Source organism: Pteropus medius, unplaced genomic scaffold, assembly GCF_902729225.1.
Source record: "Pteropus medius unplaced genomic scaffold, Ma_sr-lr_union100, whole genome shotgun sequence".
Taxonomy (NCBI): domain Eukaryota; kingdom Metazoa; phylum Chordata; class Mammalia; order Chiroptera; family Pteropodidae; genus Pteropus; species Pteropus medius.
Genome location: NW_024349799.1, coordinates 4,887,657 through 4,901,606, shown reverse-complemented (window position 1 = coordinate 4,901,606; position 13,950 = coordinate 4,887,657). Strand labels below are relative to the sequence as shown.

General features: G+C 35.7%; 1 protein-coding gene across 7 annotated transcripts in view; it reads left to right on the top strand.

Annotated features, from left to right (window-relative positions):
* Nucleotides 1-13,950, top strand: part of TRIM37 (tripartite motif containing 37) — a 154,681-nt gene that overhangs the window by 61,951 nt on the left and 78,780 nt on the right. For all 7 annotated transcript variants that reach the window (XM_039885764.1, XM_039885761.1, XM_039885762.1 and 4 more), the window contains one exon: nucleotides 8,160-8,354. In XM_039885764.1, coding sequence (XP_039741698.1) covers nucleotides 8,160-8,354 — 195 coding nt within the window. The remainder of the gene's footprint in view (nucleotides 1-8,159; nucleotides 8,355-13,950) is intronic.

Genomic DNA, 13,950 nt, shown 5'->3' with positions numbered 1-13,950 from the left:
GCAACCAGCTGCTCTCCATGACTCATGGTGTTGGAAGTGCTATATTTTACATAGAGATTTTTGAGTATATTACTACTAATGGTATTTAAAACAATATTAATAGCTAACATTTGATAAGTGTTCTTATGTACCAGGCACTGTGCAAAAGTACTTTGTATACTTTATTTCATTTACTTATAAAATTCTGTGAGATAGGTTTAACTTTTTACAGCTCTAGAAACTGACGTGTAGAGATATTAAGAAATTTGCTGTCTTTTCAGTTTAAAATTCCTCTGTATTTACTGTATACTGTCTTTTTATGATTTATGTCTTGCTTGTATATTTAGCTTGACTATAGAATAATCTGACTAGAATCATTGAATCTTTGACTTAAGGACTTTTTGAGACCTCATCTTATACATGGAAAAAACTTGGAGATTTAGTTGCCTAAATTACATAGGTAGTTGCTGGTACAACTGGGCTAGAACCCTACATTGTCACCTTGAACCCAAAAACACACTACTCCTCCTGGGAAGAACTGACTTGGATAATGGGTGTGGTTTTGTATGTGTGTTCTTGGACCTGTTTAATAAGCAAATCTTGGTTACAACAATTGTAAGCCAGCTTTGTGTTGCTTCTGTTTTATCAATATTGCCCTTGGTGTGAACGCTGACATGTTCTATAGCATGCTTGGATAAGTAAAGTCCTCTTAAGTACTAATCCTCAACATTTCAACTTCCAGCCTATTCCCTGTACTCTTCCTACTCCTCATTTTATACCTAGGTGATCTCATTCACATCTGTATTTAAGTTCTATCTGTATACTGATTACTCTCCAAGTTCTGTCTTTAGCCTTTATTTTTCTCATGACTTCCTGACCCATGTAGCAGTCAGATTTTGATGTCTCATCAGACACTCAGCATCTCCCAAACAAATCATTATCTTTTCATCTGCCATTATGCCTGTCAGTAACAGCCACCATATTAGTGCCTGATAGTGCTATACATTCTTCACTTTTTCCTCTCCCTTAAACTCTGCCTTTAATATGTTGCTCAAATCTGTTGATTCTACCTCTTAAACAGTGCATGAATTCATTTGTTACTCCCCGTTCCTTTGCCATTCCTAGTCTAGGCCACCGTCTTTCAAAGCAGCTTTATATCTGGGTTCCTTGTATCCATTACTGCTCCCTTTAATTCTATTTCCCACAGCATGAGTTCAGAATGATGTCCCCCCACCCCCCTTCAAATTAACATGTGATCATGTCACTCTCTACTTAAAAACCCTCTATTGGATTCCATTTACTTACAAGATAAAGTCCAGGCTCGCTAATATGGTACGCAAGGCCCTTTGTGTGCTGGCCTCTGGTCCTTTCATTAGCTTTACCTCTCTCACACTCCCCTGCGTTAATTTTTAGCCCCTCAAATGTGCTGTGGTATCTTTCACATCTTTGCTTCCTAACATGTTGTTCCTTCTACCTTCTCCTCATCTTGGGCATAGTCAACTCCTTTATTTCATTTCTTCCTAGAAGCCCTCCCAGACTGCTTATCCTGGGTATCTTTACTGCGCTGTCAGATAAACATTTTAGAACCTATAGAACTTACTTAATCTATATTAAACATTATTCTAATTGCTAATTTAGCTGTCCATTTTCCATTTCATCTCATCTTCATGAAGCCAAGATAATATACACCTTAATTTTGTATCCCTAACACTTAACAGTACAATAGAGATCATTTAATACTTTTCAGTTAAATATTTCGTGAATACACTTTATTACTAAGTTTTGAATGTACTTTTCAAGGTTTTATTTTTATTTTTTTTATTTTTTTAAGCGAGGCAACCCTTGGTTGATCTCAGAGATTGCAAGGACCTTGTTAGCTTACAATCCCTTATTTTTATTTTTTTTACACCTGTAGCACCTGGTCTTCTTAGGTGGTCTCCCATCCAGGTACTAACCAGGTCCGACCCTGCTTAGCTTCCGAGATCTCAAGGTTTTAAATAGTATGGAAAAATTCAGAGGCTATCTTGATATAAAATAGAAGATGAGTATACTGAGTCAAGGTTACTGAATATTTTTTAGCCTTTTTTAAAGTTTAATCTGTGATTTCCTCTCTTAAACTGTGCTGTAGGGAAATTCTTGTATGGAACATTTTTACAGACACTGAGTAAACAAGAGGTTACATTTTTAAATTAATTCATTCATTCACCAAATGTTTACTGAGCACTTACCTGGAACTGGGTACTGTTTTATTATCTAGAGCTGCAGCGTTGAATAAAAAGATGTCCCTATTCTCATGGACCTTATGTTCTATAATTCTGAAAGTATAATTTATTCATTCATTAAATATTTTTTGAGTACCTGTTATAATTCAGACACTGAATTCTAGGTGCTGAGGCTACAATAGTGAATCACACAGTTAATTTTTATTATGTGCTTTTGGGAATTTTATATAATTTGTCAGACATTTGTCGAATGTCTTCCCTGTTTCAGGATTTCTGGAAAATGCAGTGAAGGAGACTTACTCTTAAGTAATTTATAATCTAAAGGTAGATAGATGTGTGGATAATTAGCTAAAATATAAGACAACATACGTACAGAATTCCAAATAATTTCTGTAGATATTGCCTCCTCAAGGAAATGGAGTATAACTCCCCACCCTTAAATGTAGGCTACACTTTGTGACTTGCTTCCAAATAGTACAGTGTAGAAAGGAGGGAAATAACTATGCTAGAGAAACCTGGTAAACGTTACCTCAGCCAGGTTATCAAATACAACATCAGTGTTGTCATGTTGATAGCGTGATGTGTTGAGAATGGCACCTTAAATCTATGGTGTCATCTTCCCAAAAACCGATAAGCACAATCTATTAACCATGAGAAAAACACCACATAAACTCCAATTGAGGGACATTCTACAAAATATTTAACTAGTACTCTTCAAAACTGTCAAGGTCATCAAAAACAAGAAAAGTCTGAGACATTCCTAAGGAGCCCAAGGAGTAATGGCCATCTAGATGTAATTTGATATTTTAGATGGGGCCCTGGAACACAAGAGGGACATTAGGGAAAGATTAATGAAATTTTAATAAAGTATAGAATTTAGTTAATATATCAATATTGGTTTATAGGTTGTGATAAATATAACATAGTAATGAAAGATGTTCACAGTGGGGAAACTGGACATGAGATTTACAGAAGTGTATTATCTTTGCACCTTTTCTATAAATCTGAAACTATTCTAAAATAATAAGTTTTAATAAAGCAGTGAACAAAGCTAGATTATGGGTGAGATGGGGCTGAGTATGGAATGCAGTATTACATATTAATTATGGAAGGTCCACTTCAGGCCTGTTGTAGTTAATATTTTGGAACCACACAGTCATCTGAAAATCATGTCAATTAAGATATTAAGTTGTCCTACTAGACCATGAAAGATCTTTTTTACACAGAACCTGGGTATAATGTAAAATAGTAATTTCATTTTATAAGCAGCAGTATTAAGATACAGCTTGAAACGAGATATTTAGTGACTCAGGTGGCCTCATTTCCATAAGAATTGCTTTTAGTTTATTCAGTTATTTTCATTTAGTTGCAGGAGAACTTAGGCTTAAAAGCCTCCTGAAAAGGTTGTATGTATTCTAATCTAGAACATTAGCTATTTGAACCAGCTGAGTAGGAAAAATCTATTTTATATTTGCTGGCCATGTGTAATTTATGAAACATCGTAATGATACTTATTTGAGAACTAAATGGTTTTGGCAATTTATCACACTTGTAAAACAAATCGACATTATGTAAGGTTATTACTCAAAACATTTGTTATTTATTTCAGATTAAAGATTTTTAAGGTTACCTATTTCAGATGTTTAATAAATGCTCACTAGGTATCAGCCATTGTGTTGTTCATTGGGTTTATAAATGAATGAGCATTACTTTTCCTAAATGAGAATCCAGCACTCGTCATTGCAAAACTTTGCGATTAATTATAGATACAGGGGGGTGACACCAAAAAAAATGGAGAGAACAGCTATTGAGAATGGGTGAGAAAAGGCTTCAGAAAGAGTGATGCTTGATCTTATTCTTGAAGATGAGCTGAGAGTTCATTAGGGGAGCAGGGAACTGATGATGAGAGATCAAAGGCATTCCAGGCAGAAGACGCAGCATTGTTTTTTGTGGGAACTTGAGATAGTTGAGACTAGTTTATATTGGGGCAGGTCACTGTAAAATTGGTAGGTAGGAACAAGATCAGGTAATGGAAAGTCTCATTTGCCAAACTAGGAAGTTTGGACTTTATTCACTGGAACCAGTAAAGGTCTTTACAAAGGAATGTGATCAGATTTGGTTAACATAGTGAAAGATGAATTAAAGGTGAATGAGCCAAGATTAGTTAGAAAGCTACCAAAATATCCCAGGAGGGAAAATTCTGAGGGCTTAAAATAAGGCAGTATTAGTAGAATTGGAGAAGAAACCATTTGAGATATAGTAAACAGTTAGAATCTATAAGACTTGGAGTCTTAACTGGATAGGTTGGAGTTGGTGGAGATGTGGGGATAATTCTTTAAGGTTTCTAGTTAGGCCATTCCATTGCATAAAGTAGTCCATAAGCAGAAGATAAGTATGTTTAATTTCATCTGTTGATTTTGAGAGACCTTTGGGCACCCATGTGTCAATCTGCAGACCCATATATCTAACTGCTTAGAAGATCTCAGGTGTGCAGTCTGGTCTAGAACTATATATTGATTTTTAACAACAAGCATCATAATTTTTATTAATTGGAATAAATGAATGAATTAAAAATAGTATCCCAAAGGCTCATCCATAATATATAAAGAACTTCTACAAATCAATAAGAATGAATGAATGAATTAAAAATATTATCCCAAAGGCTCATCCATAATATATAAAGAACTTCTACAAATCAATAAGAATGAATGAATGAATTAAAAATATTATCCCAAAGGCTCATCCATAATATATAAAGAACTTCTGCAAATCAATAAGAAAAAGATAAGACAGTCTTCTAGAAAAAAAGGGCAAAAGACTGGAATAGACACTTCACAGAGGAGGCTATCCACGTGGTCAGTACACATTTTGAAAGGTACACAGCCTCTTTTGTCAGAGAAATGCAAATTATGTGCCTCAGTGGGATCTCTCGAGTTTGTTTATTCTACATGGAGTTTGTTGAGCTGAGCTCCTTGGATGTGTAGATTAATATTTTCATCATATATAGGAAACTTTCAACCATAATTCTTTAAATATTGTTTCTTTTTTCTGTAACTTCCATCATGTATATATTGGTACACTTGATGGAGTCCCATGGGTCTCTAAGACTTTATTTCTCCCTGTTCTTTCTTCAGGAAATGCCAAATAAAAACCACAATAAGGTACCACTTAACCCACTGCGATGATGGGTGTGATATTTTATTTTATTTAGTAATATTTAAAAAACTGGCAATACTTAATGTTCAAAGCATGTGCAGAGGTGAAAACTCTTATATACCCTGCTGATAGGAATGACGATCGACACCACTACTTTGCAAAACTGTTGGGTGGTGTGTGCAGAAGCTGAAAATACACATTACTTATGGCTCCACTATTAACAACAGAAATGTGAGCCACTATTTGCTAGTAGGTTTTTACAAGAATATGTAGAGCAACATTGTCTTTTTTAGGTGTTTTGTGTGTGTATGTGCTTTTTTCTTTTAAATATAAGAAATAGAAATTAATTTATAATAAAGTAAAGGATGTGAAAATGTTGAGAAGACTGGGCAGGAAATTCAAGACTAGACTATAGGACCTTTAATGTTATGCTAATGCTTACAGACAATGTAATATAATGAAGAACTCAAATAGATCAGTGTGACATTTTAGCAGGATTAATCAATCTGTCTTGGCTCAGGAAGAGAGGAATCTGTCACTGATCCGTTTGCTTTTTTATGAGGTGTTTTACATTTTTTTCGTGTAAGCTTCAAAAACAGTTATCTATTTATAATTTCAGTAGCTTTATTCTTTGTGGCCAAAGGAAATGAAACTAGGATCAACCCAGTTTTTTTTCCCAGTAGAATAAAGAAATTTACATGAATATCAAAAATCAATATATAGTTCTAGACCAGGCTGCACACCTGAGATCTTCTAAGCAGTTAGATATATGGGTCTGCAGATCGACACATGGGTGCCCAAAGGTCTCTCAAAATCAACAGATGAAATTAAACATACTTATCTTCTGCTTATGGACTACTTTATGCAATGGAATGGCCTAACTGGGATACTGCAGAGCAATACAGATGAATCTCAAATGTAATGTTGAGCAGAGAAGCGGCACATAAGAGTACATACATACTCTACATTTATATAAAGTTCAAAAACAGGCAAAACTAAGCTATGGTATATAATTCAGGATGAAAGTTACCTTTGGAGGAGAAGGTTAGTGAGCAATTTTAAGAGGCTTTGGAGAGGATATTCTGGGGTGCCAGTACTTTGTGAAATTTCATTAGGCTAAATATGCATGAGACAGACATACACCCAGAATGAGGGCAGCATTAGCTCTGAGAGGGGAAACTGAAAGATGCCCGTGGATGTATACCATAGTGAGTGGAAAGGATGGGAAGAAGGGAAGGAATACCCAAAGGCTATAAACTACAAAGGAAAGGAGTTTTTGCTTATTGGTGGGACTGATGATCTGGAAGAGCAGTGAGGAACAGGAGATTGCTAAAACTCCTGTACTATGGGTCCGTTTAACATGGGCAACTTCCATTTTTAAAGAAGAACCAGGTATCAGGGCAGTAGATACCATACATTGGGCTACTGAGCTTACTTACTCACTACTCAGAACCACCTGAGTAGCTTTTTGGAAAGAGGTCCTAGATCTTACTCTAATATTCTCATTCAGTACATTTGGGGTGGAGCCAAGAATCTTGTAATTTTTAAAACTTTTCCAACTGACTGATAATGCAGCCTGATTTGGGAACTTCTTAGTAAAGGGAAAGAGTTAAACAGTTTCAAGGTGGAGAGGGGATAGTTTTCTTCTTTTTTAAATAGGAGTTGGTGGGTACAGAGGCTGGGAAGAAAAATTGGCAATATAATGATAATCTTTAGATAAGGAAGAAGTAGGCGAAGGTGAGGACATGAGGATGTGAATATGATGAGAAATATGTAAGTAAATAATTGACCTGAATCTTGTAAATAATTGAAGTTTTCTCTTATTTCCTGCTAGATCTCTTTGAAATAGTCATTAATAATCAGAACTTGATTATTTTATTTTCATATTGTCTATTTTAAGACTTTGCTTCATATAACATTTTTAAATGTTGTGTTTCTTTGGGATATATTTAAATAGCTTTATTGAAGGAAGCAGATTTTTTTTTTTTTAGGTGAAGGCAAATCTGTTGGTTGGCCTCACAGATTGCAAGGACCTTGTCAGCTTACAATCCCTTATTTTTTAATTTTTTACGCCTGCAGCACCTGGTCTTCCTAGGTGGTCTCCCATCCAAGTACTAACCAGGCCCGACCCTGCTTAGCTTCCAAGATAAAGGAAGTCGATTTTAACCAACATTTTCATACTTAATATTTGCTAGACATTGTACTAGGCACTAGAGAAAAGTCAGATGGTTTCCTTAAGGAGCTTCGCCCAATATAAGATGATATAAATAGGACATTCGCTCACAGATGTCTATACTATGTGTCAGTCATTAACAAGTTCATTCTAAAATCTTCAAGTTGTACTCTAGTACTTAATCCACCAAACTGTCATGATTCTGTACATTTTGCTGTCCAGAGACCTGGAGAAACTTTCTATTTCGGCGTCTAGTTTCTTGGGATCTGTCATGCTACAGGGATTTTGTTTTCATCCGACAACTGGGTTATGGGATATATTCTCCTTTTCCTCACCCCCCTAATTGTATATATTGTTTATGTTGTCACTTTTATTTCTAGGTCTCAGGATGGGGTTAAGGGTTGCTCCCGAATTCTGGATAGTGTTGAGGCCAGTGCTCAGTTACTGTGCTTATGCATACCTCTCTGGCAGTCTGGTTACTTCTTTGTGTCTCTCATCATGAAAACCAACTCCTAAGAGATGGGTCCGTAGAGAAGTATTCAAACAACATTAACCAGTTTACTTTTAAGTATACCTAAATTTGTGCAAATATATGCCATGCATTTTCTACATCTCCATTTCTTTTGCAGGTAGTAACCATGGCTATGTTGGTGCCAGTAGCAGAATGTCAAGAAGAGCACATTTATGCTCTGCTGCTACCAGTAGTTTATTAGACATTGATCCTTTTATTTTGATACATTTGTTGGACCTTAAGGACCGGAGCAGTATGGAAAATTTGTGGGGTTTACAGCCTCGCCCACCTGCTTCACTTTTGCAGCCCACAGGTAAAACATTAATAGTGATTTCCCTTTTTTTGTGGTTCCCAGAAGAACTCTAAGCTTTTAATCTGGGTATTTCGTCCAAATGTTAGAACACAATATGTGTCTGTAGCAAATTGATTTTTCATTGTATATCATAAAAAACGACATCAGTCAGATTGAGTTTTGTTATTCAAAGGTCTTTCATGCAAAAATTATGTCACAATGTCGATGAGGTTTTTATACGATTTACCATTTAAATTGTATCTAATTGAGAGTTTGATCCACAGGAAGCACATTCCTTTGTGAATGAACTTACTGCAGGCCTCATGAATACCCTAACTTGGAAGCAGAACTATTTCTAAATTGAATATAGAAAAGATGGTTTAACTTATACTCTGATGTTCAGTAGCCTAAAAATGTATACCAGTTAGCAGTTTTTTATGTGCAAAGGTTATTTGTTGAAGAGAAATTATGTTTGTTTTACTGTAATATGGTATATACACACATATTGGCTGTATAGTCAAACTCGGACTCTTTGAAATTCAGGAATAGTCATTTTGAACAACTAAAGATTTACCTTTAAATGACACATTTTAAAAATTATTTTTGTTGAAAAGCTTTAAAATATGCTGAACATTTTCATCTTAAACAATAGTATTGTACAAGTAAAATCAGTTATTTAGAACAGTGATGCTGCTTTAAAGTAGCGGAACTCATTTTTTAAACAAAATCTAGAGTCTCAGTTTAGAAAAATAGAAATAGAACTTCTCTACTGAAGGATAAACTCAGAACTTGGATTATTTAGGCCACTTCCTTCCTAAGGTTGCATTTCCTGGAAGTCTCTAACTAGGTTATGAAAGAGTTGCTTTTTATCTGTGGTCCCAGCAAATTTTGTATTATACTTGTACTTTTGTGGCACTTATCACATTGTATATAATTTTACTTTTTTCTGAGGTATTTTTATCGTAGAAAGCTCAGAAAATAAAATTGTAAAGACGGAAATAAAAATCACACATAGTTTTTATAATCAACAAAAAAATACCTTAAAAAAAAAAATTATCACATTGGCAAAAGGTTTGCCTAAGTTGTAACCAGCGTTGTTTTCAAAGACCTAATGAAGCAGACAAGTTCTGGTTCTGTAGGTAGGTGTGTACATTTATTTTACCTTTCTGAAGGAAAATTTTATAGTAGGTTTAAAATATTTCCGTTCTTTAATTCTGTAATTTCACTTCTAGGAGTATATCCCAAAGAGAAAACAGTTCTTTGAAAATGTCCAGCAGTACGATTCAAGCTGAAAAATTATAGTTTAGCCATGCAATAGCATATTTTATAGACAGGTAAAATTGTGTTTTTTGAAAAATATTCAGTGTCTTTGGGAAAAAGAATGCAAACTATAGAAACAGAGTAAGATCTCTGTTCTCTAAAATTTAGTTTTCCATATAAAGTTAATGATATAAATGAGATGACCATAATTTCAAATCCAGGTGATTAAAATGACAAGGAAGATGGGGGAGATAGCAAAGGGAGAGTGCAAGTCTTGGATTTAAACATCTATAGTTTGACATAACCAGCAGGATATCAAAGTAGAGACGCCTGGTAGACAACTAAAAGTTAAGAACTGGAATAGAGGCAATTATTTGCTTAAAGATGAGACTGTATAATTACAACTAAGGAGATAATTAAAACTCTCAAAAAAAGAGAGTTTCAAGAAAATTTTAAAAAGAAAAGAGCCGGAACATAATCATGGTAAACATCTGTCTTTACTGAGGGCGCAGAGATGAGCCAGATGAAGAGCCTTTGGAAAAGACAAAAACCAAGAGAACAGAGTCATTTGAACAGCCAAATGACAGTACCTATCCATGAAAAGATATTAAAAGCAAATATTGCAATTAGATCCTGCATTCCTTTTTGTTAAAATGCCTGCTTGGGTTTTGATGTTTATTTTGGTTCCTTGTATATTTTTTTCTTCTCAATCTGTATAACTTTCATTTCTTTGTCTTACTGCATTTGCTGGGACTTCATTGTGATGTTGAAAAGGAGTAGTGAAAGGGGACATCCTTGCCTTGCCCCTGATGTTGGTGGGAAAGCTTCAGGTTTCTCACCATTAACTAGTTTCTTTGTAGATATTCTTTATCACATTGAGAAAGTTCCCTTCCATTCCTACTTTACTAAGAGTTTTGTTTTGTTTTGTTTTTTTAATCATGAATGGGTGTTGGGTTTCGTCAAATGCTTTTTTGCATTTATTGATAAGTGATGGATTACATTAATTGATTTTTGGATGTTGAACTAGCCTTGCATATCTAGGATCACTTGGTTTGTAGAGCCTTGTAAGAGGCATCAGGATATGACCAACAGGTAATGTAGCTGAACTAAATTGTAAGGTACATATGGTGGTGAGTGGAACTAGAAAGTCAAGTTGGGTTCATTCTGCAGAAGGTCTTACATGTTTGCCTCTGGGATTTATTCATTGTGTGCATCGGGGAGCCATTGTTTCAGTTTAGGAGTGGTTTGATTCAAACTGTATTTTAGAAAACTGGTATTAACCTGAAAAATCAGAAATGGAAGTTTAATCAGGGTACCATTGTAGAAGTTTATTTATGTTCTTAGAGTAAGATGGCAAATTCATACATTTCTATATATTTTCTCAGTCATTGTATGATTAAAAATATGTGAGACTGGGGGTAAGATCTCCAGAATTTTTTGACATTAAAGTTCTACTTAGCCTCTTGATAATACATTAATCTAGGCAATATATAACTAAGATTTACTTATAGTATGGCAGTGGTAATATATAGAACCTTTTGAAGTTAGACTTTATAAGGGCTTGACAACCTATTGGAAAGTGATAAAGAGGATTCTGAAGCAGCTTAGGTGACCAGGAGAAGGGTGGCAGTATTGACAGATACTGAAGTCTATAGGCAAAGCAGTACAGAGCTATTGTTCCTGAAGGCTATTATTGAATATGAAAGAAGTTACAAATGAGAGTCTCAATTCTAATTAACCTTGTAACCTGGCAAATTCCGGAAGGCTTCTCATTGTCAGTGCAGTAAATATCCTTAAATTGTCAGATTCCCCAGGTATAAAATCCCATAGCACCTTACACTTTCCCGTCTTGGCACTTATCACGTAGTACTGAAATGGACTATTTTTCATTTTTCCTAGCCTGGATTGTAAGCTTTGCAAGGGCAAAGATTTGAGGATTCATCTTTTCTAGTTGTATCTCCTGCCCAACACTGCCTAGCATTTGAAACAGGCTCAGTAATTGTTCATTGACTAATTATCAGATGATGGAGGTGTATTCAAATCTTTTTCGCATTTTCCCATTTGGGATTTAAAATTTTTTAAATTTCTTGTCAGTTTCTAGTAATAATAAACTGGACCATGTAGGTTAATACAGATTTTCAGACTTAAGTCCTTGTGTATATGGATGGGAGGTGAGAACAACAAAGATTATATTTAAAGCATTTCAAGTATTTTGTGCCATAGGCGGTTTAGCCTGGAATGAAAGGTCACTAAGATGTAATCTCCATACTTAAGTTCACAGTTTACATGTTTGTCTTCCTCAATTTAATGTGATAAGTGCTGCACCAGAAGTATACTTCATGTGCTATACACAATTAGGTAAGAATTGATTTGGAAGGAGGGGAGCAATGGTTTAGATGCCTGAAGGGAGGGGTCATTTCAGATATATCTGATGAGTTTGGGTTGGCAGAGAGAGCAAAGGTAATAGGATATGTGAAAAGCACGGAAGTATAATAGAGCATGGCTGATGTAAGTAATTCCAAAAGATTGGGATATGTTTGGGGTAGAGGTAGAAGATAAAGCCACTCAGAGATAAGAAAGAAGCAGATAATGTAGAGCCTCCTGTGTCATGCTAGTGCTTTTTTAAATGATTCTAAGCAAGAAAGTGATATCTAATTTGGATTTTAGAAAAGTGCTCTGACATCTTGGTGGACTATGGATTGGATGGGAACTACACCAGAGTCCTTTCGCAAACTTTTGAAACAGGGTCTGATGAGCCACAGGACAACTCTTATGTGTCTATTATTATGTTTACTTTATGTATAAATAAATGGACTCAAGTTGTTGGACTTACAGAAAAGTATAGCAACTAAATGGTAGATCTGAGAGCAAATCCTGGGTTTCTAAAATCTCTCATAATATTTGTGAATGCTTTCAACTGCAGATAACAAAATGTTGCCAGTGGTGGCTAAATAAAGGCTCTTTATTATGCATATTGAGAAATCTGGAGGTAGGTGATTCCAAGTTAATTAGGTACTTAAAAGGCAGAGCACTGAATGGCATTCTTATGATTGTCATACCTCTTCTCTCATAGTAATAAGATAACTTCCACAGCTCTAGGCATTATGTATCTACAGGAATGTGTCACTAGCATGAAGGAAAAGACTGGGTGGAAAAGAGACCCTATTCCTGTGACCTTGGAGAGCAAAGTTACTGATGTTAAAATCACTGACTCTGGAGACTGACTTCTCAGTTTGAATTCAAGCTTCTCTACTTATTAGCTGGGTTAACTTGAGTATGTTGTGTAACCTTTCTGTCTTTCCTTGTTTATGAAATGGAGATAATAGTACTTATCTCAGAGGATTGATGTGAGAGGATTAAATGAGTTAATATTTTTCAAATATCTGTCACTAGGTAAGCTCTTTATAGATGTTTGTTAAATAAATAAACACAATAAAATCTTCCTACTAGCATAGAAAATCTTTCCCAGAACAACCCCCTTCCCCACACTTATGGCTGAGACTGAGTCATGTGCCTACCCTAAGCATTGTTAAAGAGGGATGAATGAGCTTAGACCCGTCCAGGACCCATATCCACTGGGGCTGAAGGAGAGACCTAACATCGCTGAGCACGTTGCTGCCCACCTGATGCCTGAACACAATCTGGGTCCTTTTTGCAGGGTAGAAGTGGGGAGAATGGCTGTTGGACACACTACAGTGTCTGCCTTTTACTGATTTCCTCATTTATGGCAGAAGGTTGTTGCAATGTGTAAGCAGATTCAACTATCATTCCTGCCAATAAAGAATATGTTCTTTGTCTAGTTAGAATGCCTGTTGGTCTCCTGTTTTGGAGGGGGTTTGTATGTGTGGGGTTTTTTTGGGGGGTGGGTCTTAATTTCTTTTTGCTTCAGTCAGTCATAATGTTCTTTCATTTCCAAAATACCTACCTCTTTTTTCCTTTCTGCAGTAGAAAGTTTGTATTTTCCTTGCTCATGCCTCTCATTTTAATATTTGGGTGGCGAGAGAAGAAATTAAAAACAAATTCAACTCCCGTCGCGGGTTCCCTGGGTTCTTGCAGTCTCCCAGGATGTTTGACATCAGGGGAGATCACCAGACACAAAAGGAGACAAAGAAAAAGTTTTATTGAGCTCATACATAAAGAAACCAGCACCATGAAAGGAAAGAGATGGTTGGTTTGCTGAGCGAGGCTGGGGCAGGGTTTTTAAAGGAACTAGGCAGAAAGAGAACCATGTCTATGCATATAGAGGTGGAGGTTTTTTGGCGTTTGCATAGTGTGGCTACATGTTTCTTCATGCGCTGCATGTCTCATTAGCATGATAAGTCCCTACCCCTGTGTATGATTTTGTGTGTGTGTGTGT